The sequence below is a fragment of the Marmota monax genome, unplaced genomic scaffold (assembly GCF_021218885.2).
Source record: "Marmota monax isolate L192 unplaced genomic scaffold, Marmota_monax_Labrador192_F-V1.1 WCK01_AAM20220418_F8-fsc00190, whole genome shotgun sequence".
In the NCBI taxonomy this organism is placed as follows: Eukaryota; Metazoa; Chordata; class Mammalia; order Rodentia; family Sciuridae; genus Marmota; species Marmota monax.
This window is the reverse complement of record NW_026693010.1, coordinates 2,518,428-2,545,568: the sequence shown is the minus strand read 5'-3', so window position 1 is coordinate 2,545,568 and position 27,141 is coordinate 2,518,428. Positions and strand designations below refer to the sequence as shown.

The 27,141-nt window shown below is 64.4% G+C and overlaps 2 protein-coding genes and 1 long non-coding RNA gene across 11 annotated transcripts in view; 1 reads left to right on the top strand and 2 right to left on the bottom strand.

Moving 5' to 3' along the window:
* Positions 1–16,231, bottom strand: part of Adss1 (adenylosuccinate synthase 1) — an 18,246-nt gene extending 2,015 nt beyond the window's left edge. The window contains exons 1-11 of the mRNA XM_046453231.2: positions 15,991–16,231; positions 7,645–7,747; positions 4,775–4,837; positions 4,284–4,334; positions 3,914–3,980; positions 3,209–3,316; positions 3,012–3,093; positions 2,793–2,919; positions 2,174–2,328; positions 1,076–1,200; positions 207–304 (exon numbers count right to left, since the gene is read on the bottom strand). Of these exons, the coding sequence (XP_046309187.1) occupies positions 207–304; positions 1,076–1,200; positions 2,174–2,328; positions 2,793–2,919; positions 3,012–3,093; positions 3,209–3,316; positions 3,914–3,980; positions 4,284–4,334; positions 4,775–4,837; positions 7,645–7,747; positions 15,991–16,182 (1,171 nt within the window). The 5' untranslated portion in view covers positions 16,183–16,231. The remainder of the gene's footprint in view (positions 1–206; positions 305–1,075; positions 1,201–2,173; positions 2,329–2,792; positions 2,920–3,011; positions 3,094–3,208; positions 3,317–3,913; positions 3,981–4,283; positions 4,335–4,774; positions 4,838–7,644; positions 7,748–15,990) is intronic.
* LOC124098362 (uncharacterized) overlaps positions 16,107–27,141 on the top strand; it is a 15,769-nt gene continuing 4,734 nt past the window's right edge. Inside the window, exon 1 of one of the 2 annotated variants that reach the window (XR_009227587.1) lies at positions 16,107–16,451. This is a non-coding gene — a long non-coding RNA (uncharacterized LOC124098362). Of the gene's footprint in view, positions 16,452–22,340; positions 22,468–27,141 lie in introns of those variants that run through there. The other variant, XR_009227588.1, reaches the window with a different exon arrangement.
* Positions 20,127–27,141, bottom strand: part of Inf2 (inverted formin 2) — a 25,605-nt gene continuing 18,590 nt past the window's right edge. For 4 of the 8 annotated variants that reach the window (XM_046453230.1, XM_058582277.1, XM_058582276.1 and 1 more), the window contains exons 16-23: positions 26,887–26,957; positions 26,553–26,673; positions 26,209–26,373; positions 25,916–26,018; positions 25,652–25,810; positions 24,543–25,184; positions 23,993–24,052; positions 20,127–20,917 (exon numbers count right to left, since the gene is read on the bottom strand). In XM_046453230.1, the coding sequence (XP_046309186.1) occupies positions 23,994–24,052; positions 24,543–25,184; positions 25,652–25,810; positions 25,916–26,018; positions 26,209–26,373; positions 26,553–26,673; positions 26,887–26,957 (1,320 nt within the window). In that variant the 3' untranslated portion in view covers positions 20,127–20,917; position 23,993. Of the gene's footprint in view, positions 20,918–22,463; positions 22,783–23,992; positions 24,053–24,542; positions 25,185–25,651; positions 25,811–25,915; positions 26,019–26,208; positions 26,374–26,552; positions 26,674–26,886; positions 26,958–27,141 lie in introns of those variants that run through there. The other 4 variants (XM_046453226.2, XM_046453225.2, XM_046453227.2 and 1 more) reach the window with 4 other exon arrangements.

Genomic DNA, 27,141 nt, shown 5'->3' with positions numbered 1-27,141 from the left:
CTCCTTCCTGGCTCTGAGACCTGGTCAGGCTTCCCCAAGAACCCGTGAAAGACCAAAGCCAGGAAGGACGTGGGTCTTTGGGGAGCAGCAGCCCGCCCTCTGCCCGCTGAGCCGGGAAACCCCTCGGTCTCAGGAACCTCGGGTCGCCTCCATCAAAGCCAAACAGATGTCCCAGTGGACAGAAAAACAGTGGCTCATTCCAGTACCTGGGAAGTAGGGGATCCTCTTTCCATTGAGCTTGTACGAGACGCCGACTTTGATCTCACCCAGGACGTCCAGGATGTCCAGCTTGGTCAAGGCTAGCCTGTCCAAAAACCAAGAGACATCAGCAGACTGTCAACTGAGAATAAAGACGGGTGATCCCCAAAGAAATGTGATTGATGAACAGGCCAGGGGGCAGGAAGCCCACCTCAGGGCTGTACCCTGCCTTGACCGTTCAAGGATGCTCCCCTTCCTTGAGTGTCCCCACGGGGAGCCCCTTTCCCCTCATCTCAGCTTTCTCTGGCTGTCAGAGCTCCCTCTGCCTGTGCCTCCTGCCCCGTGGGGCCCGCAGCATGGCTTGTGTGGGGTCCCAGCCCTGTGAGCACAGTCCCCACCCAGGACGACTCTGGTTAAGTCTTGAACCCAACAGGGACCTTTCCACCTGGTTGGAGGTAGCTCACGACCCTGGCCTGTGTTGCCAAACTGGAGATGAAGCAGTGAACCCTTGGTCCAGCAAGCCTCTGTTCCCAGGAGACGGTCCTGAGCAACTGGACCTCAGGGTCCTTACAGAGAACCACTGGAGGCTGCCCTGCCCCGACTGCTGCACCCCTGGGAAAATGCCCGCAGCCGTTCCAGCTGGCAGCAGGGGCCCCTCGGGCTTCTCCCCCAGGGCCAGAGAGGCTTTTCCCAAGGGCTGTGCGGCTGGGGCTGCAGCGCTCTGGGTCCTAACCTCAGGTCCCACTCAGGTCCCCTCTGTGGGATCCACCCACGTGGGGGAGAGGTATCTGGCGCTTCCCAGGTGGCCTTCCCATGGATCAGGGGTTTGCGCCCTTCCTAGGAGTCAGCTCTGGCGAGCTGAGGAGGGGCTGCTTACGCCGTGAACCCGTTGACCATGTGGGCGTATCTGAGGATCATCAGGTCCAGCCAGCCGCAGCGCCGCTTCCTGCCCGTGGTCACCCCCCATTCGTGGCCGCGGTTCTGCAGCAGGTCTCCGATTTCCTGCACGAGGACAGAGAAGACGGTCCACGGGAGCCACGATGGGAACCGTGACAGGAGCGGTGTGTCCTCTCCTCTCCGCCGGCTCCTCCTCTGCCCTCCTCCTCCTCCTGACCCGGCAGTCCTTGAAGGCGCCTCTGAGGCAGCCGAAGCGCCCCACACCTCCACGTTCCTGGCAGCCACATCCCCACCTGGGAGCGCAGTGGCCGGGCCTTGCTGCCCAGTGTGGTTCTGGGCTGGCAGAACCTTGTCCCCAGAAGGCCAGGAGCCGGCCATCTTCCCTCCTGCTTGGGCGAGGACAGGTATGCGTGGGGCCTGGTCCTGCAGCTGGACTTTGCGGGCAGGGGGTGTGCTTATCTCCTCCTCCATGCCCCTGCCCACCCGGGAGCTGCTTGCCTCTGCATGTGAGCCACAGCTCCCCAACTCTGGCACCTGCTCCTCCCCCCTGCTCTGGGACGAGGCCCGTGGTCATCCCACCCTGCCAAGGTGGGTGAGACTGGGGAAGGAAGGCCAGTGGCTCCTGCAGATTCGGAGCCACCGTGGCTTCCAGAAGTGCTCTGAGGTGGGGAGAGGGCTGTGCGTTCAGCCCTGATTCCTGTGCTTGGTGGACAGACACCCTAGTTGGATGAGGCCCAGAAAAGGACAAAGACAACCCAAACCCCGGAGAGGCCCAGAGGACATGGGTGTCCCTCTGAGCTGGGTGGCTAACCAACATGAGGGTGCTCTGAGGGGTTTGAGGTGCCCCCACTTGCCCGTGGGCCTCACGAGTTTCCCGGGGTAGTGGTGGGCGCACACGTGTGCACACACGCACACACACACACACACACACTCTGGCCACAGTGCTGTTGCCGTTGAAATGGTGCAGGAGCCCTGCCTGTGCCACAGGAGGGCCCCACTGGGGGGTCGGGCATGGCCAAGCAAGGTCCCTGCGGCTTCCCACACAGTTCCACCGCCTGGTGCTGGATCTGGCACTCACATTGATCTGCTCGGTGGGGAAGGCTCCGATGCCCACGCGGGTGGTGTAGGCCTTCACCACTCCGTACACGTCGCCTATGTTCTGCGGGGGGATGCCCAGGCCCGTACACACGCCGCCCACCGTGCAATTGGAAGAAGTCACAAAAGGGTAGGTCCCTGTAAGACAGAGGACTGGGGCTGCCCTCCACCCTGCGGGCCTGGGGCCCAAGACCTTCTCCACAAAGAGGGTCAACAGGGCCAGGGGTCTGAGGGGCTGTCCTGGGGCAGTGCCCTGCATGGGCACTGGGTGCTGGGCCTTGTGGCTCACATAGGAGTCTGGGTGAGACTGAGGCGGCCTGGCTGCCCGACAGTGTGGCAGACTGTGCCTCGTGGAGCAGGGACAGAAAGCACCCAGACTTGCTGGGCCCCTGGTCCCCGTCCTGGCCTCTCTGGCTGCCAATTCCTTCATCTCTAGCTCAGCCCTTCCCTCTTTCCTCTCCCAGCTGAAATTAGGAGGACGGGGGATGAGGGATCTCACTCATGCAGCCTGAGGGTGTGACTGCTTCACCCCCCACCTGCTTCTGCACACAAGGCCTGTCAGGAAGCATGGCCCCTGGGTGGCGGCTCGGAGGGGGACGAACCGAAGTCAATGTCCAGGAGGGCTGCATTGGCGCCTTCCACCAGGATCCTCTTGGGGGGGCCGTGGAGCGCCTCGTACATGAAGTACACACCGTCGCGCACCATGGGTCTGATCCGCTCAGCAAAGCCCTGCGGGTGCGGAGGGTAAGGCCAGCCTCCCAGGCAGCAATGGCATGGGACGGGGCCTCCCACCAGGCGCCTTGCCCAGGCCCCAGGGTCACCTTGAGCCTCTTGAGCTGCCCTTCCACGTCTACTTCCAAGGTGGGGAACATGGACTGGTGCTGCTGGGCCAGGTTCTTGAATCTGCACGAGTGACCTCGCTGTGACCCCTGACGGTCCACACGGGGAGCCGCACCCCTGCCTGGATCCGTGTGCCCCCCAACCTCCCTGCCGGCCCGGGGCGTGGACGTGCAGGCACCTGGTGGAGAACTCCTCGAAGTCCGACAGGAGGTCACAGATGCGGAGGCCCGTCCGGGCGGCTTTGGAGGAGTAGGTTGGTCCGATTCCCTTCTTGGTGGTGCCGATGCTGAAAGACGGGGATCCCATGCTTCTGAGGCCCCCGCTGACCCTCGCTGCCGCCTGCAGAGCCAGCTGGGGCTGGTGGGCAGTGTGCTGAGCCCAGGCTCGCCCCCTCACCCCAGCAGTGCCCTCTGCCCTGGCCACCCCACCTGCACCCCACCTTGGCTTCCTGAATGGGGGGCACTGCATGGGCCGCCTGTGTCCATGCCTCACACAGGCCAGTCGGAGCCCCAGGAGCCAGCGCACGAGTGAGACCATCATCTCCCAGGGCAGGATGCGGGTGCTTCACCCCGGTCGCCCCGCGCGTCCACGGCTCTGATGGACATCTCTGAGTGGATGAGTGTGTGGCCATTGGGTGTGCAGGGACAGGGTCCTGGTGTCACAGTGGTGCTGGCTGGGCAGATGGCCGGCTCTTTTCAGCTCCCTGTGGCCAGGCCACCGAGGGGAGGCAGGGTGTGGCCCGAGAGGTGGGTGGCCTAATGTTCTGGAGGGTGCTGTTCTGTAGTGGCTTTGAGTCGGTTGGCATCCTGCCCCTGGGACTGGATGCCCCCCAAGGCCGCCAGCTGGGGGATGGGGGCCGCAGCAGTTGCGCCTGGGTACTCACTTCTTGCCCTCCTGCGCCTGGCGCTGCACCTCCTGAAGCCCGTCCACGGCCTGGTGGAAGTCGAACACTGCGGGCCGCAGGCACCGGGGGCAGGGACAGCAGAGGACAGAGCTCAGCGGGGCCCGCCTGCGGCAGGTGGCCACTGGGAGGGCGTGGGAGGGCTTGGGTGTGACTGTCACCCTGGCCAGGAGTAGACGCCAGAGTCCCTGAGTCCCAGGCTGCCTGTGCCCTAGTCCCCTGTCTGCAGATGGGTTGGTCCCGGCTCCCACTCAAGCTCTTTGAGAAAGGCAGGGGCGAGGGAGGGAGAGGGGGCCTCCCGGGGTGAGGGGGTGGGGCCCCAGCCCCCCCAGCCCCCCAGTGTGAACCTCACCCAGGTGGGCCCGGTCAGAGATGATGAGCCTCTTCTCCCAGTCCTTCAGTCCTGTGGGGACAGGGCACACAGGCTGGCTGTGCTCACAGGGGCACCGTACTCGGGTGAGAAGTGCCAAAGTCGGCCAGCACACCGGCCATCCTTGGATGAGCACGTGGCCAAGAGGCCAAGAGGGTCCCCTACACCGTGCAGCAGGTGACCACTCTGACCCCTGCCTCTCCCCTGCTGAGCTCTGGGAGGACAACCCTGCAGGCCCCGGGCTCTTCCTGCTCCAGCCGCCCTTCCTGGACTTCCTGAGCCTGAGGCTCCAGCGTCCACCTGCCTGTGACGCTGAGGCAGTGGCCTGAAGCAGGCCTCTAGGCTGCCCAGCTGCTGCCCACTGGGCGAGGACCCTGCCTTCTGCATGGGCAGAGACGGGGCCCAGCTGGAGAGGCTGCCCCGCCGGCTGGCCCAGTGCGCGCGGGCGGGCAGGCCTCAGGGACCCAGCTTACCTTTCTTCTCGTTCTTCTCTGCCTCTTCAAACAAGCCGGGCAAGTGGATGACCACGCCATTGCCTGCAACACACCGACAGGGTGGGGTCGCGTCGCAGACCCTGAGACACGCTGCCCACAGCAGGCAGGGCCGAAGCTGCCCAGGTGTCTGTCCAGGGATGGGCAGATGAGCCACATGGTCCAGCCCCACACCGACTGTAATTCAGCCCTGAAAAGAAGCCTCTCACCGCACGGTGGCCGTGGGTGTGATGCTCAGTGCAATCAGCTGGATGGATGCTGTTGCGCGGAAACCAGAGGCTCCCATTCCAGGAGGCCCCTGCACTGACCAGCGCAGGGACAGAGGCAGAGGGCGTCTCCCAGGGGTGGGGGAAAGGGCGGGCAGGTTTCAGGTCTCAGAGCTTCAGTTTGGGGCTATGGGAGGCCCTGCGGGTGGATGACATGGTGCTCACAGGGTCGTGCTCCTTGGGACCTGAAACCCACCCACACAGAGCCTGCCTGGGGCGCTCACGGCAGCTGTGCTCAGGCTGCCAAAGCCTGGAGGTTACTCGGTGTCCTTCAGTGGGCGAGTGGAGGACGAACTGCACATTCAGGCCACGGGACGTCACTCAGCACCACAAAGAAAGGAGCCAGGAAGCCACAGAGGGCACGGGGACCCTGAAATGCAGACTGCACAGGAGCAGAGCCCCAGCCGCACTGCCCGGTGCTGCTCCCGGGGCAGGTGAAGGCACTTACACCCCAAAGCTCAACTTAACTAACCCCATCTTCAGTCACCAGGAAAGGCAAAGGCATGAGGTGCACACTGGCAGAGCCAGGGTTGGGCGAAGGCGTGCTGAGCAGGGCACAGGGGCTTGGTCCATGGCCCTGTCTGGTGCTGCGCTGGTAAGTCCTGCACACATCCTAGCCCACAGAATCCAGCAGAAGCCGTCCTCAGGCAGCCAGCGCGCCCCCCTCCCCCTGACCCCCAGCAATAGGCACACGCCAGTCTGCACGAGCGCAGGGCATCAGGAAACCCGTCCCCGCCTCTCAAGTCTGCTGTGACCCTCCAACGGCTCGGAGACACAGAGTCATTCAGAACCACTAATAGTGACCACCGTGTCTGAGCGCAGTGGAAGCAGCCCCCGGGCCAGGTGAGCACACTGCAGTCAGGCTGCCTGCGCGGTGGGCGGCACTGTCCCCGTGGCTCCTGGGGCATGAGGGTGGTCTGCCGTTGAGGTGGGGGGTGTGGCACAGCTGTGCTTTATGATGTGCCAATCACTCCTCAGTCTGGCTGTTATTTTACTGAAATGGCATGAAAATGGGGAGCACAGCCTGGGAGGGACGCAGCCCCAGCGTGCCCCAGGAGCAGAGCGGCACCTCCCCCGGAGACATGCTCTTCCCAACGTGTAAAACAGAGATGTCCCACATAGGCAAGCAGAGGCCCAGAGAGGGAGGGTGACTTGCCCAAGGCCACACAGCACACTGGTAGAGTGTGGGCTGGGGGTGCTGAACTGGAGCCCTCTTCTCCAAGGCCGGAGGAGGCACAGTGGAGACCGAGGCTGCCTTCCCGGGGGCTCCCCTCCCTCTGCTGGTGATATGGGGCTGACTGCGGCACGGGGTTTGGCCAAGGGAGGCTGACTGACCCCAGTCCAGATGGGAGTGACTGGCCACAGGGAGCACAGAAGGTCACCTAAATGCCACTATCTCAAAATAGCCATGTGAGAGGCAGGAGTGTCACCAGTGAAGGGCTTTGTGCAGGCCTTTGCGTCTGCCCCTGGTGGGACGAGCCTCTGCAGGGGGCCGTCCTTCCTCTGCACTGACCACAGAGCCTGCTCTCCAGGTGTTCCCAGTGACCACCCGGCCTGTCCTCAGAGGCTGGGCAGCATGCCATCCCGGGCCGGCCGTGGCTCCTTGGCCTCGTTTCCTGCCCGGCACGGCCCGGGGCCCAGCAGAGCAGGGCTGGCAGCCAGTCCCCTGCACTACTGCCCAGGCAGCAGGTTGGTACCACGTCACAGCTGCCTGGGAGCGGGGGACAGGAGCTTGGGACACAGAAAGGCGGTCACCTCACTGGGCTCTGGGTTCTTTGGTGTGAAATGTGGATCGTCACTGCGGCAAGGGACAGAGATGAGGGCTGCACTGGGGGAGAGGCCCCGAGCCTCTGAGCTCTGGCGGGGCTCTGACCGTTCACGGCCACCTTGGCCAGGTCTTCCTTCCCCAGCTGGTCTACAGTGGCAGGCCCCTGTGCCACCAACTGGGCACAGACACAGCACTTCCTGACCTGGCTGGCGGTCGGTTGAGTCCCCAGTGTGCCAGGCAGAGCCGGGAGGAAAGGGAGAATAAGGGGCTGAGAGCAGAGGACAGGGCCGCTGGGCGCCTCTGACTGGCCAGGGGGCAGGAAGGAAGAGAGGCAGAGCCACAAAGTCGTGGAGACTGAGGTGGCACTGCAAGGTCCTGGGTGGCTGCAGCAAGGTCAACAGGAGGAGGCAGTGCTGAGGTCAGTCAGCGGCGGGAGCAGCAGCCCCTCGGGCAGGGCCAGTGAAGCACAGCCGTCCACACAGCCCACACCTCACACAGCGGGCCCCCGCATACACACAGGCAGCGCCCACACTTGCCCCGCGTGTGCCAGGGACGGGAGCTCACAGGGGTCCCTGCTCAGCGACCCCCTGCAGCCCCGCCCCAGGGCAGGCCCAGCCTGTGCCAGGATTCTGGCCGCAGGGCCCTGGGGACAGGCCAGGCCAGGCCCCTCTCAGGGCCCCCCCCCGCATTGACTACCTCCCAGTTCAGTTTGCGCTGGGGGCAGGTGGCCTCCACCCTCCCTGCAGGCTGAGCTCCTGGGCCCCACGCTCACAGCCTCCTCCGAAAGGCAGGTGTGGGCTGGTCCTGGGGACACTCACCAATGAAGGACACGGCCTTGGTGTTGATGATGCCGCTGGGCAGCAGGTGGAAGTCGTACTCCTTGCCGTCCACCACCACCGTGTGGCCAGCATTGTTGCCCCCCTGGGAATAGAGACACGGCTGAGCAGGAGTTGAGGACTGACCCTGGGGGCTGCTCAGCTCCCCACCTCACTCCAGGGCCAGCGCCATCCCCGTGGGGTGAGGAGACTCCCGGGCGGTGGGACTGGGGCAGCCTAGCACAGCAGCCACTCTGACATGTGGGGAGGGGCCTGGGCTGGGTTGGTTGGCCCTGTTCCTGGGACAGTCAGGCCTTTGCGTCTGCCCCTCGTGGGATGAGCCTCTGCAGGGGGCCGTCCTTCCTCTGCACTGACCACAGAGCCCGCTCTCCAGGTGTTCCCAGTGACCACCCGGCCTGTCCTCAGAGGCTGGGCAGCATGCCATCCCAGGTGGGAGAGGCTCTGGCCCAGGCTGGCCCCAGTGGCTCCAGGAGGTGGCTCAGCACAGGCCTCAGCTTCTAGGCCACCCCACGTGCTGCCTCCTCTGGTGAGGACCAAGGCCCAGCCCTCTCAAAACAGGCCCAACCTGTCCCCTTCAGCAGCGGCCCTCCCCCTGGCCGGCATCTCCCACCTGAGAATACAAGGGAAGCAACTCAGAGCAGCCCTGTCCTGGAAAGTACCTGGTGTCAGGCCGATGGGCTGGGGTGGGCACCAGGTGGGGGGAGGCAGGACCAGACAGCAGGTTCCAGCCCCTGTCCTGCCACTGACCAGCCACTGGAGCACAGCACAGGCTCCGCCCCTGACCCCATGTCCCAGGTCCTCATGAGGTAGGCCTCTGGTGCTGCAGATGCAAAGAGGCCCCATTGGGATGGGGTGCTATCAAAGTTCTGCCATGTCTGGGCAGACTGTCACCCACACTGGGTGGCTTGGCAGGGCCCTGTCCAACAGGGGTATGTCTGAACCCCGGGCAGGAGGCCCACCCTGCGTGGACATATTTGCCGACAGGCAGAATACTCTCCTGAGATGGTGTGCTGCCCCCAAATCCGGTCCCCTGCACAGGCACTTGAGAACCTTTTGGTGCCTCTTGAGAGCTCGTCCTGCTTCCTGCCACCAAGTGGCACTGCAGCCCCGAGGAGCGGGACCCTGATTGCCTCCCAGCTGCACCCCATCTTCTCTGCCTTGCTAGGGGGCAACCAGCTGATGGGACTGAGGGGCATCAGGTCCTCCACCCTCACAACCCAGCTGAGCAGACTCCCAGGCGAGACCTGCAGGGAGAGTGGCCCTCACCTCTCCCCATGAGCACCATGGCCACGGTTCCTCCTGATGCACCGGGCGGATCCGCAGCTCCAGCCCAGGCCAGGGAGAGGACAGATGCCCGAGGCCCCAGGTGAGAGCTGGTCCTGAGGGAGAGCTACACACCTAAGCCACCTCCCCATCCCAGGGCCTCCTCGAAGCCCCACCTGGACCAGAACCTTCAGCAGTTGTCTGACACCCACCTGCCAGAAGCCAGTCCCCCACACGGTCCCCTGACACCAGTTAGGTTTTCCGATGCATGTGTGAGGCTCCATCAGGTCTGCCCCGATGCCCATGAACAGACATTGGCACTGCCGCCCATGCCCACAGGGCAGGACCATCAGGAGCCTCCCAGCCACGTCCGACCTGGCCAAGGCACTGCTGGCACCCCAGTCCAGGGCTGGCTCTGGCCACATGACCATACCTGCCCTCCCCAGTGTCCCTGGCCAGCAGAGCACTGGGAGATGTGTGGGGGGCAGTCTGACCTGACCAGGGCTCTGTGAGCAGATGACCATGGCCCCAGGGTGCCCATGGGGAAAGGGCAGGAGGGACAAAGAGGGACTCAGGCATGGGTGCTGGAGGTGGTCTGCGTGGGCCTCCACAGAGAGGACACAGGGAGGGACCTAGAGGGGCTGCCTGCAGGCAGGGGATGAGAGGCCGGGTGGCAGGGTGGGGAGGAAGGGGCAGTTGGAGTCTGCAGCTTGGGGACCTCAGCTCTGCCTGTGGGCCTCAGGAGGCCCGTGTCCTGTCCCAGGCCTGTGGGGCGAGTCCATCAGGACGGGGCCAGCCTACCTTCTCTGCCCCCCAATGGCATGCACAGTGTCCCCCACCTTCACACTTGGGTGCTTGCCACTTGGGGGCAGGCAGGGAGGTCCCTGTGACAGCTGGGGAAGCCAAGGTCCCCAGAGAAGGCAAGTCTGTGGCGCAGTCAGGACTGGCAAGTTCTGCCACACATGGCCTCCCCCCAGGGCTGGCAGGCTTCCAGGGACATGAGATGGCCAAGGGCTGCAGGCCACCAGGGCTAGAGGCCAGGGAGCCCAGACACCCTGGGCGGTGCCCTGTCTCCCTGGCCTTCTTCAGCTGGTCCGAGGACATGGAGATGACGTGTGCCCGCCTGTGTTGGGGGTAAACACAGGTTCCCAGGAATAGCACAGGCGTCATGGGCCAGCTGGCATCAGATGACCCAGGGCAGTGCGCACTGCAGGGCCCAGGCGTGAGGCCCAGGCACTCCTGAGGGGCACAAGCCAGCCCAGTACACCAAGTGCCAGGCCTCTGCACATGGGGGCTCCCAGCATGTGGAGCCCAGTGTAGTGGGACAGTGTCCCCTCCCCTCACCAGGCAGGGTCTCATCTGGGGCACTTGGTGGGGTTGGGAACAAGAGGACCCACCTCTGGCTTGGGCTTCCCAGAACAAAAGGCACCCCAGGACAGCCGGGCCTAAGGGGCCAGGGAGGGTGGAGCACAGTGGGCTCACCAGTCCCGAGGCGGGTCGGGGCATCCAGGCCTGCCCTGCACAGGCCACTCCGGGCTGCAGCCCAGTTTGGCAGCCATGTGGTTTGCTGTGAGGAGGTGGGACAATGAGCACGGTGGCCCCGGTGAGCCTAGCTGCCAAGCAGGCATTGCCCTGGGCTCAGCGTTCCCACTCCAGGGGAGCGAATGCCATCTCAAGGGGCCCACGCTCCAGCCCTGGGGGAGGACTGGGCCTGGCTGGGGGTGGCTCTGGGTGTCAGAGATGGGCAGGACTGTCTTGCTGACACCTCCCTCAGTCAGGCTGGGGCTGGGCAGAGTCAGGGCCCTCGTGTGCAGGACAGGGAACGCGGCTCACAGCCCTGACTTGGCTTTGACCTGCCCAGGGAGCTGGGGCAGTTGGTGGGATTGAGAAGGGACTGAGACACTAGGGCCAGCCCTGGGTGGGCCCCTTGCCCAGTCCCCCTCCTTGGGGGTCCACTGGGATCTTGACGTCAGGTGGACACCAGGCCCCTGGACATGGTGTTGTGGGCACCATCTGCATGGAGCATGTGTCTCTACTCCTAGCCCCTCCCAGTGCTGGGCCCCAGGGGCAAGCCCTCATTCGGACCCTCCTTCTACTCAGGAGTAACTGATGGACACAAGAGCCAGGCCGAGCGTCTCAGAACACTGCCTGCAGCCTGGGTTGCCATGCAGCCAGCTGGTCCCTTTCTGCACATGCCCAGTGGCTGCCCTGCTCCGTCTGCTGCTGGGAGCAGGAGGCAGCTGTGGCCTGTTGGAACCAAGGTACCTGAATCTCAGGTGCAGGGTCCTCCAGGAGGCTCTGGAGAGCCCTCTGTTTACCTAAGATACTCCCTGCATCTCCTGCGGGCAGATCAGAAGCCCAGGCCCACTGGCCCTGGGAGAGGAGCAATTTGCATGGCCAATGGGCTGGATCATGCTGTGGGTGGCCAGAGAGGGCCCCATATGATGCGCACTGCACAACTGCAGGGGTGCTGTCACATGGCTGTGGCAGTCTCCAGCACCCCATGTGCCTCCCACCGTCTGCCAGGTGAGGAGGCAGTCCCTGCTCTCAGGAGCATGCGGATGGTGGCCCAGAGCACCTGCCTGTAGTGATCTACACTCGAGACCAGGCCAGGGGCCCAGGGTCAGGGGTGTTGAGGAGTCGACTGGACATCATAGAATGGTCAGTCCCTCTAGACCCTTCCCAAGGCCTTCTCCCTCTATCGTGGAGCCTCAGTTCTGAAGCCCCTGTGAACACTGATGTCCACCTACTGTCCCCTGCCCAGCTGGACAGTCACTCAAAGTGTCTTGGTCCCTAGTGGTCAGGAGTTTAAGACGGGATTCTCTCCCTCCTGGACAGATAGAGGGACTGAGGCCTGATCCCACTTCAGAATGGCCTTGCTGACTGCTGCTCCTCCTGCAGTGCCAGGGGTCACTCTCCAGGTAGGGCTGGCGGGCTGGGGAGGTGTGGAGAGGTTAGGTCCAGGCCCTGCAGGCCCTATGTGTGGAGGCTGTGGCCCTGCAACATGGACACCCAACTCTGCCCCTACCCATCCTGTAGCCGAGGGCTGCACGGCCCCTGCCAGCTGCCCTGGAGCCCAAGGCTCTGTCAGCCCGAGACCCAACCCTGGCGCCTGCGTGCTCTCCCCTTCCAGGTGCTCTCTGGGCCATGCACTCATGATCTCCTGCTGCGTGGGGCTGCCACCTGCAGCACCCCACACCAGCGAAGCCTGGGGCTGGACATGGCCCAAGTTCCCCAGCTTTGCTCCTGCCGCCCCCTTTCCTGGTGCTGACCTTCCCCTGAAGCCCTCCCGCCTTCATACCTGTATCACCACCTGTGGCACCTCTCTGGGGCCCCTCTCCTAGGCCACCCGGCTCTTACCTTCCCAGCTCTGGGTCACCCCCGCTCTGTTCCGACGTCTGCGGACCCTGGGAGCACTGACACCCCTCTGTGGCCAGCACCTCCTCCTTGGAGGCAGCAGGGGAGGCTCTGTGGGTACGGGTGGGCGTGTGTGGGTGTGTGCTGAGGGCAGTGCTGAGGTGGGGTGCCAGCTCCCAGGGCCTCTGCCGCAGCTCAGTGACCACAGGTGGTGGGAGAGACCTGCTTCTGAAAGTAACCCCTGGTGTTCCCTGCTCAAGGCTGTGGCCCTTGTTCTCCCAGGACACCCAGGAGCAGCCTGGGGACCAAAGCAAACTGTTTCCAATAACCCCCTTGGGAAAAGCTCCTCCCTCAAACCACAGGACAGTGCCTGGGATGTCTGCTCTGACCAGCACTGCTGCACCTCAGGACACACGGGGGAGACCCTGGGGTCCCACGGCCCACACACACAGCCAGCTCTCCACACTGCCCCAGCCCGCCAGCCCTACCTGGAGAGTGACCCCAGCAGGAGCCAGGGCAAAGCGGCCTGAGTTCACAGTGCTAACCAGGACCAAGCCCCCACAGCGTCCTTGTCCCCCACAGCCAGACAATCAGCGTCCCAGTGCCTTTGCTCACTGCAGGAGGGACGTTGTGCAGCAGTCCTGGGCAGGGAGCCCCCGCACCCACAGGAAGGCTCTGTGGGATGGAGGGAGGATCCAGAGAGCAAGGGCAGGCCAGCGCTGGGGAGCAGCCAGGAGACCTCTCAGTGAGCCCGCCCGAGGGGGCAGCTGGGCTGGGAGGCTGGTCAAGCGACGGAGAAGGAAACGCAGGGACATGGAAAGAGGGAGGCAGGTGGAGGTGCCGAGGGGCTCCTGGGACGCCCTGCATGTCCCTGCCCGGGGAAGAGAGCAGGAGCCCCAGCACCAGAGGCAGCTGGTGCCCCAGGCTGTGACAGAGCAGGACAGGCTGGCTCAGAAAGACCTGGCCTGGAGGGAGCGAGGGGCAGCGAGCAGAGGGTGCCACGGCCCCCAGAGGCCCAGAGCCCTGCAGCAGAGGTGGGGCTGCTCATGGTGAATGCGGGGGCTGTGAGTGGGTTGGGGACCAGCAGCCCAGCAGAGAGCAGGACCTGCAAGGCAAAGATACATGGTGGGTGTGACCTAAGGCCAGAGGCGCTGGGTGCCACGGGTGTCCCTGGTCCACCAGGACACACTCTGACTGCAGGCCCCAAACAACTGAGCAGGGAAGCAGGACAGCTGTGGGGCCTGGGGCAGTCCCAGGCCACCACTGGGCAGGCGGAGAGTCAGATCTCGGGGTGAGGTGGGCACACAGTAATGTGTGGGAGCTGGACCTGAAGACCGGACTGTTGGGCAGTGTTGGCAGAGGCCGAGCCAGCACCAGCACCCTCCAGAGGCCAGGGCCGCCCTGGGGACAAAGCAGCCACCTAGGGTGAACTGGGCTTCAGGCCAGGTGACCCCCTGGAGCCTAAGGAACCAGCAGCCTGGCCAACTCACTGCAGGGACACAGGCTGGTCCTCTGCCCACCACATATGCGTTCACTGCCCAGTTCCCTTGGCCCCTTCCTGCATAACCCCGGGGTCCATGGCAAGGTCTGGCCTCAGGCATCCCCTTCTGGCTCTTGCACACTCTAAGCACAGGGTGGCCTCTGCCAGCCTGTGACCCCACAGGGGTGGTCCTCCGGGGCAGAGAAACACGGAGACGTTGGGGAGCCTGGTAAAGGCAAAGAGCCCCATTAAGGGGAGAGGCAAATGCAGGAAGCCAGGTCACTGCACACCTGCAACGAGCTGGGTGCCAGAACCCCATGGGAAAGGGTTCCGGGCCTTGCCTAGAGGAGGGGCCTGGAGTGAAACTCCCAGGTCCAATACCTCCTCCATGGGGGTGAGGCAGGAGAGCAGGCCCTGTTACCAGGAGGGCCTGTGGCAAGAGCTGCGAGGCTCCAAAGAGGCGTCACTGTCACTCTTCACTTCTCTGGGCCTCGGTTCCCCACCTGTAAAGGAGCTCAGAGCGAGGGCTCTGTCTCACCGGCCTGTTAGGAGCCGGAAGAGACAGGGTCCTGGCTCCACTGTTTGCTCCCACTCAGCTAGAGTCCAGGACTCCTCAGCGGGGGAGGCCCAGCTAGGGCAGAGGGCACCTACTGACCCCAAATTCAGGTGATAGGGTCCAGCCTGCTCTGGACTCTGCTCATCCTGTCAAGTGATGGGAGTGGGCAGGACCTGGTCTGCTGACCCAGGTGGCAGGGCAGAGGGACCTGCTCTCAGAACTGTCTCCACAGCCAAGAGCAGAGCCTGCAGCCAGGCAGACAGACGCTATGTTGAGATTGGCAGGGTCTTCGCACCACTGCAGCACGCAGGGCTGACCAGGGCTGGCGAGTTATATGGAGGGGCCCTGGGTACCACTGGAGCAAAGACAGGCGGGGCCCTGGGACTGGGGTCCCCCGGAGCCATGGACTACTTTATACCCGGGCTGCAGGGGGACAAGGGTCTGTGGCACACGCCCAGGGGCAGAATGTGCAGTGCAGAGGGAGTGGGGATCTGAGGGCCGCTCTGCCCCTAAGGCCTGCACGGGGAAGGGATGGGCTTGGTTGGCATGGCCTGGGGCAGAGAGGTAGAGGTCTCCCCGACCCTGGGAAGGACTTCCCAGGAGCTTCCCATCCCCTGACAGGCAGGTATGGCCAGAGAGCTCTGGGCCCACTGGCTCTGGGGAGGCCGTCCAGCTCAGGCCTGCCTGGAGCTCAGCTAGGAGTCAACAGAACGGGGGAGGAGCTCCAGCAGCTGCCCTCCTCCCCACCTGGTCAGCAGCACCCTCATGTGCACCACAGCTGACCCCTCTGTGCTGGACACAGCCCACAGGCAACATGGCTCCAAAGCCCCAGCACAGCACCAGGCAGGGACCCACAGAGACCAGGGCGGTGGCCCCAGAGTGCACTCCCTGCGTCCAGAACTGTCAGAACAGACTCAGGCAGAGCAGGCCGCAGCTGGCTGAGGCCCCGCCCAGGCCCTCAGGGGACAAAGCCTGTGTCTGGCCTCTGTGGCACCACCAGCCACTGGGTCACCCTGGCCAGAAGGCTGTGGCCCCTCCCTCCAGGGCAAGCAGGACCCTCCAGGACTCTCCTTCAGATCAGTACTGGTGGCCACTCCACAGGACAGTGGCTCAGTCTGTGTCCTGCCTCTGCCTGGCTGAGTCACCAGGGTCACTCCCTGCCAGACAGGCAGCTCTCTCTCCTAGCCATGCACTGACCCTGTGTGGTCAGCCAGCTCTGTCCCAGATGTCAGTGGGCTCCAGGTGATGGCTCCTTCCAGAATGAGGAAAGGGGTGTCCTAGGGAGGGACCCTGGATTTCGTGGGGCCCTGGAATCACCCTGAGCTGGGTCGTCCCCTCTAGGGAGGGACCGTCACTCCTATGGTATGCCCCACCCCCTGAGGATCAGGTGTGTCCAACTCAGCGACTTGTATTTATAGCTCTGGCTCTGGCCACCTGGGGGGGGGGGAGTGGGCAGGGTGTCAGGTGGAAGAGGGGGCTGAGTGTGTGCGCAAGGGTGCGTGTGTGCGTGCGTGCCTGGGTGGGGGCCGCTCCTGGAGCAGGTGCTCCTGGAGGGAAGGAATCCAAGAAGTTGACCCAGCCAGAGCACGGGAGGACAGGGTCCGTCTGGGTCCCGGGGAGGGGGAGGGGCTCGCTGGGCGCGATGGGGAGGGACCCGGCGCCCGGCCCGCACCTGGCAGCGGCTGACGATGTCGGCGTCCGTGGCCAGCAGGTCCACCACCTTGCCTTTGCCCTCGTCCCCCCACTGCGCGCCCAGCACCACGGTCACGCGGGAGCCGGTCGCCGCCGCCTCCTGCTGCATCCGCCCCCGCTTGACGCCGCCCGCGCCGGGGGGCCGGTCGTTGGAGGCTCGGGTCCCCGACATGCTGGCTCGGCTCGTCCGCTGCGCTGGGCTGCCCGGGAGCCCGCCGCGGCCCGCGTGCCCGCGCCATTAAATGCCGCGGCCCGGGGCGGGGGGCGGGCCGGGGGCGGGTCCGGGCGCTCGCGGTGACGCGCCTCGGTGACCTGCGGCCCTGCGGCTGCAACTACCGCCCCTTGGTCGCCGCTGCCCGGGAGCGCGACGGGTGGTGGGTATGGCGGAGGCGCACCGACACACAGCAGTGGACGCCGGTGTCCCGCGCGCGACCCCCGCAGGTGAGCCTGTCCTGCCTGCAACCGGGATCGCTGTGCTTCGTCCCCGCCCCGCCGGACTTGCCGGGCCCAGGACTTCAGGGTTCGAAACTGCGGTGGTGGCTCTCCCCGACTGGGCGCGAGTGTGGTTTGCAACCGGGGCTGCGTCTTCGCGCGCACCTGGAGGGTCCTCTCTCCCTGCCTCACTTGCCCGCCGTAAACCCCGGAGTCCTCCGACGGGCGCGCGCCCCCTAGCGGTCCTGGAGAGACGCGCATGGCGCCCTCTCAGGTCAGTGTCCTCCTCTATGCACTGTACCGGCCCCGGGCACTGTTGCGCTGGGTCTGGCTGTAGCGTGCAGGTGGGCTGCAGCACCCAGCCCTCAGTAGCCAAATTTGGGGTAGAGGGACCACGCTGTCAGGGTCACCTGATGTGCACCACGTCAAGGTAGGGCCTAGGTTTCCAAGAGCCTCCAGACCAGACCTCCCTCCTTTCCCAGAGGAGGGACTGAGGGCCCAGAGCGTTGGCCACGTTCTGCCGGCGCCTGTGCGCCCGGTTGGGTGCACTGCTCACACCCCTCAGGTGGACCTAGCTTGGAGGGCTAGCCTGTGACTGTAGGCCTGGAGGAGGCTAGCCCCGAGCTGGAGAGGGGGCCTCGAAAGGGCCCAGGCCTGGGAGACACTGCCTTCCTTCTCTCCCTGGGGGCTCCCTGTGCAAAAGGGCCCGAAGCTGACTGGCTCACTTCTGGATGTGGCTCACAGAGCTGCCAGGGCCCTTGGGCTCCTGAGGTGGCTCTCAGGTCCATGGTAAGGAGTGCAGGGTGACTGGACAGTGTCCATGAGGAAGGCTGTGGACCCTTGGCTTGTCCCAGAATAGGAGAGTGCTGCAGCCCCTGCCCTCCCCCTCCTGTGGCCTCTTCGCTCTCTTCTTCCCCCTCCCCCCCGGAGACCTAGCCCCGTCCCCTCAGCCTGTTCCAGCCACGTAGTCTGCACCAGCTGCCCTTGCCCTGCTCCTGCCAGGGCAGGTCCCTCTGGACACTCCCTGTCCCTGGGTTGCTGTGGTGTGAGAATGCCTCCTGGGGTTGCAGCAGTCCGGGGGGCCTGGAACTGGGAGACCGAGCTGCAGCCTTTCCACATAGACCGCATGACCTGGCCTTGCTGCAGGGCAGTGGTGAGGCAGGGCAGAGGGCCCCTCCAGGGAGGCAGAGCAGGCTGAGGTGCAGCTGGGGGTGCAGCAGACAGCAAGGACAGGGCCTTATCAGGGGAAACCGGGGTCGCTTGCCAGGGCTTCGTGTCCAGGAGAGAGGAATTGGGCCTGTGAATGCCCAATTTAAACGCACATCAGACAAAGGGTGCTTGCCCTTGTCCCACTGGGCACTAGCTCTCCTCACTGGGGAGACCCTGGGCTCAGGGTCAGTAGGTGTGAGTCAAGGTTTGGAGGAACCAGGAGCCACCTTGATGGCCCTACCATGGGGGCTTAAACAGGCAGTTCAGGGCCAAAAGCTGGCCTGGGGCACTGATTCCCCCAGGCCTGAGACTATAAATAGCCATGGGCCCCAATGGGGGGGCAGGGCTTTTCTAAAAACAGCCCTGTCCAGGCCCCACAGCTGAGGCCCAGACAGTCACATGGCCCTTCCCAAATTAGAACACCCCCCCACCCCCCCTGCAGCAGGCCTGTCACCACAGTGGGCACCACAGCAATCCCAAAGCCGGGGACTCCCAGCCTTGAAGCTGTGCACCTCAGACAAGTGGCCTCAACACCACATTGTGGGCCCAAGGGCCACCATGGAACGATGTCACAGATGGTGGCCAGGACACACACAGATGCTTGCACCTACGCAGCATCCATGAACCGGCTCTGTGGCAGGGACCCAGCTCCCGCTGGGTTGGTGTTCGCCCTGGTTGTAACCTGCTCAGCTGATGTGGGGGGAGGGCAGTGAGGACAGGGCCCTGGAGGCGCCTGACTGTGGGCCGCCTGCCCACCCCTGTAAGGAGGAGGGTGGGGGCCCCACAGGGCACACAGTCCAAGCTGCGTCCTTCACAAAAGTGACGGATGGGTGGAGACCAGGCACGCGGTCTGGAGCCCGCAACATGGCAGAGCGAACCTCGGAAACAGGCAACAGGCCAGCCACAGAAGGTCGTGTCCAACCTCCCTCACACGAATGTCCAGCAGAGGCAAACCCATGGGCACAGGAAGCCGGTGGGGCCTGCTCATGGGAACACTGGGCTCTCCGGAAGCACCCCAGGCCTGCTGGTGGTGGCTTCATGGTCCTGCAGGCAGCCAGGGCTCACAGTGGGCACAGTTTGCAGGATGCAAGTCATGCCTGGCCCATGCTGTGGTCAGGGAGTGCCCACCACCTGGGGGCCTTGTCTTGTGCCATGGGGGAGCAGGCAGGCCTGCTTTCCCACTTCCCCAGGGCCCCCAGGCCCTCACAGCTGCTCTGGAGTGAACACGTCAATGCACGTTTCCATGAAGCAGAGAGGGCTGCTGCTGGCCATCGAGGAGGACCACCATGTGCCCTCAAGGAAAGCAGAGGTCTAGCACCAATCTCAAGGTCGTGGTGGCCTGCCCGTATTGGACGGGCTCTCTGGACAGTGCCCAGGGAAGTCCTGGGAGAAACTGGCTAAACCCAGGTGGCTGGGCAAAGGGCGGATGGACAACAGCTGCTGTGAGAGGCAGGGAGGGCTGAGTCTGGCTCAGCAGGCTTCCAAGTGTGGGCCCGGGCAGTGGCTTGGGAGGCACCGTGCCTTGTTCCCTTCTGGGTGGGCGCGGCCCAGCTTGAAGGAGCCTTGCAACAGGGCACCCCGCCTGCCTCCCTTCACCAGGGGATCTGAGGGGCCTGGGTGCAGGTGCTCGGGCCCGATGGCTGCTCAAGTGCGCAGCTGGCTCTGCAGGCCCCGGCCCAGCAAACCTGACAACCGCAGCAGCTCACAGCCAGGCCTGCTTGGATTTTTTGGGAATTGAACCCAGAGGCACTTTACCACTGAGCTACCTCCCCAACACCTTTTAGTTTTTATTTTGAGATAGGGTCTTGCTGAGTTGCTCAGGCTGGTCTCAAACATGCAGTCCTCCTGCCTTAGCCTCTTGAGTCACTGGGATTGTAGGTGTGGGCCACCATGGCTGGCTGCGGCACTGATATATTTTTAAGCTGTAGATGGACACAATGTCTGTATTTTATTTATGTATTTTTATGTGGTGCTGAGGATCGCACCCAGGGCCTCAGTGCTGTGCTCGGGGACTGCCCACCACAGTTATTCACATGTGCCAGGTAAGTGCTCTGACACTGACCAACAGCCCGGCCCCTAATTTTTTAAAAAATTTCATCTAGAAGGTGTTTGCTTCAAACCCCTGCACTGTCTCAACCTGCCACCCCTCCCTCTGTCCCTCCGCCCACTCTCCACAGGAAGAGTGCTGAGGGGGTGCCTGCCCTCGGCCCCAAATTCCCTCTGGTATAAGTGGGCGAGGCACCTGAGGGAGGCTCTGGAGAGGCAGCAGACTCCAGTCTGGACCAGGGAGAGCCCTGTCCCCCTCTGCTCCACCTCCTGCTCCCCTTTCCACAGGGCAGAGACCTTGCTCACCATCCCCTGCCCCGCCTGCTATCCCACCCACTCCCTGCCCCTCTCTTCCCTCCGCCATCCCCCCAGCTGTTGGGAAGGCACCGTAAGTACCCCTCCACCCAGCCCACGGCTCGGAACACATGGTCACAGCTGACCAGGCTTGGTGTTTATTGGTCAAGAGTCCCTGCTGGCCTCCAGCCTCCTCAGCACACACCTGGGGGTGGGAGGAGGCAGGGCCGGGCTGCCCCTCACAGGGCAGATACTGAGGAGACCCCAGCAGCTGCTGAGAGCCACCATGTGGCTGCGCAGGTGGACCCTCTCCATCCCTTGGGGCCAGCCCAGCGCAGGGTTGGCAGGCCTGGCTGTGTCCGGAGGCAGACCCCTCCCTACCTCCAGGGGCCAGAAACGGAGGGGACCTGGGCCTGCCCACAGCAGGGCCCGCCTCACCCTAGGCCTGGAGCCCCCTCACCGTCCCCAAGCCAGCTGCCTCGGAACAGTAAGGCCTCAGGGGACAGCATTCCAGTTAAAAAGCAGCTGAGCAGTGGGAGGCTGGGCAGGGGCGCTGTGCCCACTACAGGGGCCCAGCTCCCGAGGGCCGTGGAGGGCCGTGGAGGCGATGCAGGCAGATGGGAGGAGCCCACTGTGGCACATGCAGGCGCAGGGCTGGGTGGTGGCTGAAGAGCAGACCACCAGGTGGGCGTGCAAGAGGCCCAGGGGGGGAGGGCGGGCCCAGGGCATGGGTGCCTGCGGGGTTCCAGCCAGGACGACCCAGGGAGGCTTCCGGAGGCCCTGGCTGGGCAAGGCACGGAGGTTTGGTTCTCAGGGCTCAGTCCCAGCCTGGCCCTGGAAAGCTTCATTCATTTCTAACATTACATCCAGCTGCCCACTGCTGTGCCCAGGCCTCTCTCACTTGGCTTTGGGCTTGGGTCTGAGGCCTGTGGAAAGGAAGAGAAAATGACATCATAAGAAACTATCTTGCTGGGGACGACTCTGGGTGCCCTCTTCAGGGTCCTAGGCCCCTGCACTCCTCTACAACCATTGGCAGGACTGAGTTATGTATCCCAGGTGCACTCTGACCCCAGGGTCTTTCCCTGGGGCAGCAAGATTTATCCAGGTGGAAGGTACCTACATGATGTGAGCAGGAGGCACCTGTGGAGGCCCATTTCCGCAAGGCTTGGTGCCCTGAGCTGTACCCTCTGCTGAGATAGGACACACTCACTGATCCTACCCGGAGCTCCCTCCATGCCTGCCCCTCCTGGCCCCTCTGCTGGACTCTGTCCTGCCTGTTCTCCATTGCATGCTGAGAGCCCCAGGGCTCAGTGCCCGCAGTCCCCTCAGCTGGATCGCCTCCCTGCTGACCCCACAGGTGCCCTGTCCCCAGCACCCTGGCCTCCTGTCCACGGCCTTTACTCAGCTGTCCCAAGAGCCGTCCCTTACTGCCACCCGGTACAGGGTACAGGCGGTATCCTGGCCTCCCCAGGGGGACCTGGGTTTGAAAACCCAATGTTCAAAAGAGACAGTGAGCAGGAGCAAAGGTAAAAATCACTCAGGGGGACTTCAGGACCCTCCCACCCCAGGGAACCAGACAGGAGGGCACTGCAGGCTGGGCCCAGAGTAGGGGTGCTCAGAGAACGGGGGGCTGCTGACCCAGAGGCACAGGAAAGGGCTGGGCTTGGTGGAGCACCCTGCACTGAAGACAGAGGCAGCAAAGGAAGGGGAGGAGACCTAGAAGAGACGATGGGCACCCTGCTGCAGGATGGCAAGGGGTGTGTGGCTCTGGTGGCACCCCAGCTGTAGCCTTGCATCCTGGGAGGTCTGTGGCCACCACCGCCTCAGCCACAAGTCAGCGTCACGTCAGCACACAGCCCAGGCCCTCCCGGCGCCCTCTGCTAGGGTTCCTGTCCCCACCGGGGGAGGCCACCCAGACACACCAGAGCCATGGGATCTCCCAAAACATCAGAGGAGACGAGAGGCAGGACCTGCGGAGCGGAGGGCACTGAGTAGTGACTCCAAATACCCTGGCTCCGGACAGAACCTCGCCTCCAGAGACACCAGGCACCCCCTCTGGGAGGTGCTGTGGGACACGGGCCGTGTCTGCCTAGCTGCTCTGGTGTCTGGGGTGCACCGTGGGCCTCCGTGCTTGGCAGATGTCACTGTGCTAGGGTTTGGAGTGAGGTGTCCCCCAAGGGTCCACGTGAGACAACACAGGAAGGTCAGAGGAGACACGACCAGGCTGCGGGAGCCTCAGCCAGAGAGTCAACCCCCTGGTGGGGTTAACTGAGTGGTGACTAAGTGGTGGCTGTGGCTGGGAGGTGGCCCTGGGCGTGGCCTTGGGTCTCTATTTTGTGTCTGGAGAGAGGAGTCTCTGCCTCCTGGTCACGTGTCAGCTGCTTCCCTGGGCCACACTCTTCAGCCATGATGTCCTGCCTCATCTTGAGCCCCGAGGAGTGGGGCCTGCTGTCTCTGGTCTGAGGCCTCTGAAACCGTGAGTCCCCAAATCAACTTCTCCTCCTCTATAGTTGTGCTGGTCGAGTCCCTTTAGTCACAGCAGCAAAAAAGCTGACTAACACACCCTGGGTGACGAGGGGCAGCCTCACGCCACCCACACTCTCCCATGGCCCTCCAGCCTGGCGGGGGGCAGCACAGGGCTGGCGAGGCTAGGCGTTGCCGTCTCTGCACTTCTGGGCACTGTCGTCCTGATCTTGTCAATGTCCTGCCGGGGCCACATTTTCCCAGAGAGCTGGGACACTAGAAGGGCAGGACTTCTTCCTGGGGCCCCAGTCACCCAGGTGGTGGTTCTCTGGGGACGACAGAAGTGCAGCAGGTGCAGACTGAGCCAGGGTGGCACTGGACCGGGGCCACGTGTCACTGCCAGCCCTCCAAGCCCACAGACTACATGTTCCCACTGTCCCCTAGGCCAGGGCAGCGGCTGGGAGAAGAGCTGTGAGGACACAAGCTAGCCTCTGAGGGGAACTGGGTGACCTGAGAGCCCAGCTCAGAGAGTAGCCCCAGGCAGCAAAGGCTCGGGCCAAGCGTAGGTGGGCCACGCAGCGAGGGCCGACTGACTGTAAAGAGAAGCACACCTTCTGGTCTCCACTGGTCTGGCCACCGCACAGCAGACCCCACCCAGAGCCTACATCCCGAGCATCAGGCCTGGCCATGTGCAGCGTGGCCAGATGTGGCCACCCGAGCGGTGCTGTGGGTGCTGGGCCCCTCAGCTGAGCTCACGGAGTTCGTGGCTAGCCGGGCTCTCTGCCCTCCCTCAGACATGGGCCAGGCACCGGCGGGGCCAGGCTGCTCTAGCTGCATCTCAGCCTCTTGGGCACATCCACTGCCCTGGCTGTCCTGTCCGTATGCGAGCCCTGGAGACCAGCTGACACACACTGCACCTAAACAGCCTGCAGTCTCAGGGACCTGGCCACAGCGCAGAGGGGGCCTGTCCACCCTTGTCCCTAGCAAGGACAGCATCTGCCCCTGGCACTATCCCGGTCTCCTTAGAGTCTCCCTGGGAGTGTGCTTGGCCAGCACCTGGGCCACAGCAGGACTGCAGTGGACCTGGGAGGCCCAGCCTTGGGTGCCGACTTGGAGTGAAGGTGTGGGCTCAGCAAAGCTGCAGGTTAGCGGGCAGCAGTTAGGGCTTAGACGTGGGGTAGGAGCAACCTCAGCCTGTCCTGCTGGCCAGGAGATTAGGCCACCCCCAAAGACCTGGCACTGTGTCCACGGGGGCCCAGAGTCCTGAAGGGAGCCCGGCTTGGTGCTGTGCACCCGCCCTCTCGAGGCCGCGTGCCTGGGCCAGCTCTGAGGTTGCATCCTGTGCTAGCAGAGGAGGCGGCAGGAAAGCGAGGCTAGGCAGCCTGGCCCTCCCCGGCAGGGAGGGCGGGAAGGAGCCCGCCACCAAGGCCTGGGCATTTACGCCCAGGAGGCTGGAGGGAGGCCAGGGTTAGCATCCTGCAGGCTGAGGCCCAGCGCCCGCTGCCACCGTTAGTCCACAGGCGCCAGCGTGTACATACCTCACTGGACGGCACACAGTCTTTTTGTTACATTAGCGTCAGAACCAGGGGCAACTTCTGCTTTCAAATAAGAGAAACTACTCTCAGCACTTGTCACAGGGGAGAAGCCCTGAATGAGGCACCTGGGGGCCGCAGGACCAGGCCAGCCTCACCAACGTCCCCAGGACGATGTGCCACTGGGGTCCAGTGCCCCAGTTCTCTGGCCACTGAGCCCAATGCATCTCATGCCAGTCCACCCTGCACAGCCTCTGGCTGCAGCCGCCCTGCCCCCAGGCCCTGTGGGAGTGGGAGTGGGGCAGGGACAGTGGGTCAGGGGAGCAGCAACCTGTCAGCGGAGGCCCCCATAGCTGCCCGCCTGTGTGTGGCTTGCTTCCCTGGGCGGCGCGCCCAAGACTATTCAACCCTCTCCAGGGTGGGGTTGCGCCTGCAGCACCCCTGGAGAGGACAGGAGAGGGGCCGCTGGCAGCAGGGAGAGGCCGGGGCCCGTGTGGGGCGCAGAGCTTGACCACAGGCCGGCAGCCCTACCTGCGCTGGCCTGGCCCCAAGTTACCTTCCTGGCTCCTTGAGGGACGCTTCTTCCTTCGCTTGCTTGTCCCCTTTGAGGCCCGGCCTCGGGACCTGGGGAGGGTGCCAGACCCCGAGGAGTCTGTCACTGCGTCCTCGGAGAAGGACTTGTCCAAGGATGTGTCCAGTGCAGACTCAGGGGCTGTGTCTTCCTCATCCTCGTCCCCACCAGGGCCTGTGGCAGGGAGGCCAGCACTTTGGCCCTGGATAGCTGTGTCCTCTGGTCCTTGGCCTGTGCCGTGTGCCTTGGCCTGGTGGACGCCCTGCAAGCCTCCAAGTTCCTCCGGGTCCTGGCTTGAACTCTCGGCCCCGGGGGGCTTGTCTCCAGAGAACTGGAGGGGCTTCAGGGCCCGGGTGTCTCCCAGAGTCACTGGCCAGGCCCCCTCGGGAGGCTGGGGATTCAGCATGTCCTCGGGGGCCAGGAAGTCACTGGCATCCACGTACCAGGAGGAGCGCCTCTCCAAGGGCCGCGGACTGCCCTCCTCCCCAGGGGGCCCTGGGCTGGGAGTCACAGCATCCACAAGGTCCCAGCCCTGTGGCCTCCCAGCTGCAGCAGCATTAAGGCCCAGCTCAGGGGCGGGGTGGCTGGCATCCTCACGGGGGCTCTGTGCAGGGTCACTGGCGGCTGCTGTAGATGGAGGGACGTGTCAGTGAAGGGCCAGCCCAGCCCCTCCCTGGACAGCCCTCCTGACCGACCCCCAGGCTCATCTGACTCCTTAAACTCCACTGTTTCAGGGGTCCCCATGTGTGGCTTCCCTCAGGCTGGACAGGGTCCTGCATCCTCACTCTGCCCACAACATGGACAATAGAGGGTACCCAAGGGGCCACATGAGCCACCCCTGTCCCCAGATCCTGAGGTGGCCACCTGGGAATGGGGGCCTCTCCCCGAGGCCTGTCTGTCCCACCACCTCAGGTCCTCGAGCCCCAGGGACGCAGTGGGCACCATCCCCCATGTCTCCTGGCTGCTCAGAGGCTGGACAGACGCACCCACCCCGGGGCAGCCCCCTTTGCCGCACGGTCAGAGCTGCCCCCTGCTGTCCCCTCCCTCCAGTGCCCCCAGGGAACCCAAAGAGAGGAGGAGGGCCAGGGTCTCACCTGGCACTGTGGCCCGCGGGAGTTCTGCTGAGGCCTTGCTGCCCACCTCGCTGTCCCCCCGGCCTCGGGCCGTCTTGCGCAGCTGGAAGCCCTTCCTGATGTCGGCCAGTAGGGCATCGATGACACACACCTCCTCCTGCCTCCCAGGGCCCTTCCTGACTGAGGAGCCAGAGACGGGCAGAGAGCTGCTCTCAGCCGCAGGAGAGGCTTGGGGCGGTGTCTGGGGGGAGGCACCCCACCTGGCTCTGCCCCCCCAGGCCTCACCAGGCTTCCCATCCTCGCCCCGCGGCCTCCGTGCCTCCTCCTCTGCCAGCTGCTGCTTCCTCCTCTCCGCCTTTGCCACCTGCTCCTTCCTGTCCTTGTTCTCCTGTGCAGGCAGACAGGAGCCCCGTTGCCCAGCTCTCCAGCCCCCAGTCACCCTGTGAGCCTTCGGTGGGCATGTCCCCCTCCCTGGGCTGCAGGGGCACAAGGGAGAGGCCAGGCTGGCTCACGTGGCTGGACCCACCCACACCCCCTAGACTGAGGGGCAACTCTGCCCGGGGCCTTTCCTGGCTCACCTTCAGGGCACGGGTGAAGAGGTCCCGGAAGGTCTTCATGGTGCTGAAGGTGTCCTCCAGGGACAGCTGCTGGGGGTCCTCACACAGGTAGTCGGCCAGCTCCAGCTTCTTCTGCTCGATGGTGTCAAACACCTCGTCCAAAGCCTGGGAGGCCGCGATGCTGTCCTGATGGCAGGGGCTTGGTCACCACCCAGGGCTCCCAGGCTGGGCCCAAGGGTAGGGTGGGACCCCCCTGCATCAGGAGGTGGCAGCCACAGCCTCCAGGCACAGGTGTCAGCCCAGGACCGACGTGGGGGAGCCCACCCGGCAGCCTGGCTGCCAGCCCCAGGGCCCCTGCTGCTTGCCTGGAGGCGCTGGGCATACTGCTCCTGCACCTCAGGGTCAGAGGTGGACACCTTCCGCTCCGTCCCCAGAAGCTTCTTCAGGTTGGTGCTGGCTTCGGAGCGGATAACCTCCAGGTTGATTCTGAAAGGCGTCAAAGGGTTGGGCCTGGTCAGGGGGTAGCTGAGATCCAGCCACACTGCGACTGTGGGGCCCTGCCCACACCCTACTGGGGCCTTAGGCTTCGTACACTCCAGGTGCCAGAGACCCAGCCCGCCGGTGCCTCGTGGTGGGGACCAGAGCTCAGGGCTGAGGTCTGGCCTGGGCTGCAGGGGTGGGCTGGGGAGAGCTGCCTACCCTGCGGCCTGGGAGGGCTGTGCCAGGTCCTGGGGCAGCTGCAGGAGGTCAGGGTGGCTCTTTTGCACTTCCTGCAATGGGATGCATCTATGAGACCCTACTTTGGCCCCCCACGTACCTGGGGATGCCCCTGCCCCGGCTCAAACTCGGAGCAATGAGGCCCAGGAAGTCCTCAGCCCTGGGGCCCTCCTGGGTCCTCTGGACCCTTCCCTGTGGCCTGGCTATGATCTTGAGGAGGTGTGATTTGCCTTGGGG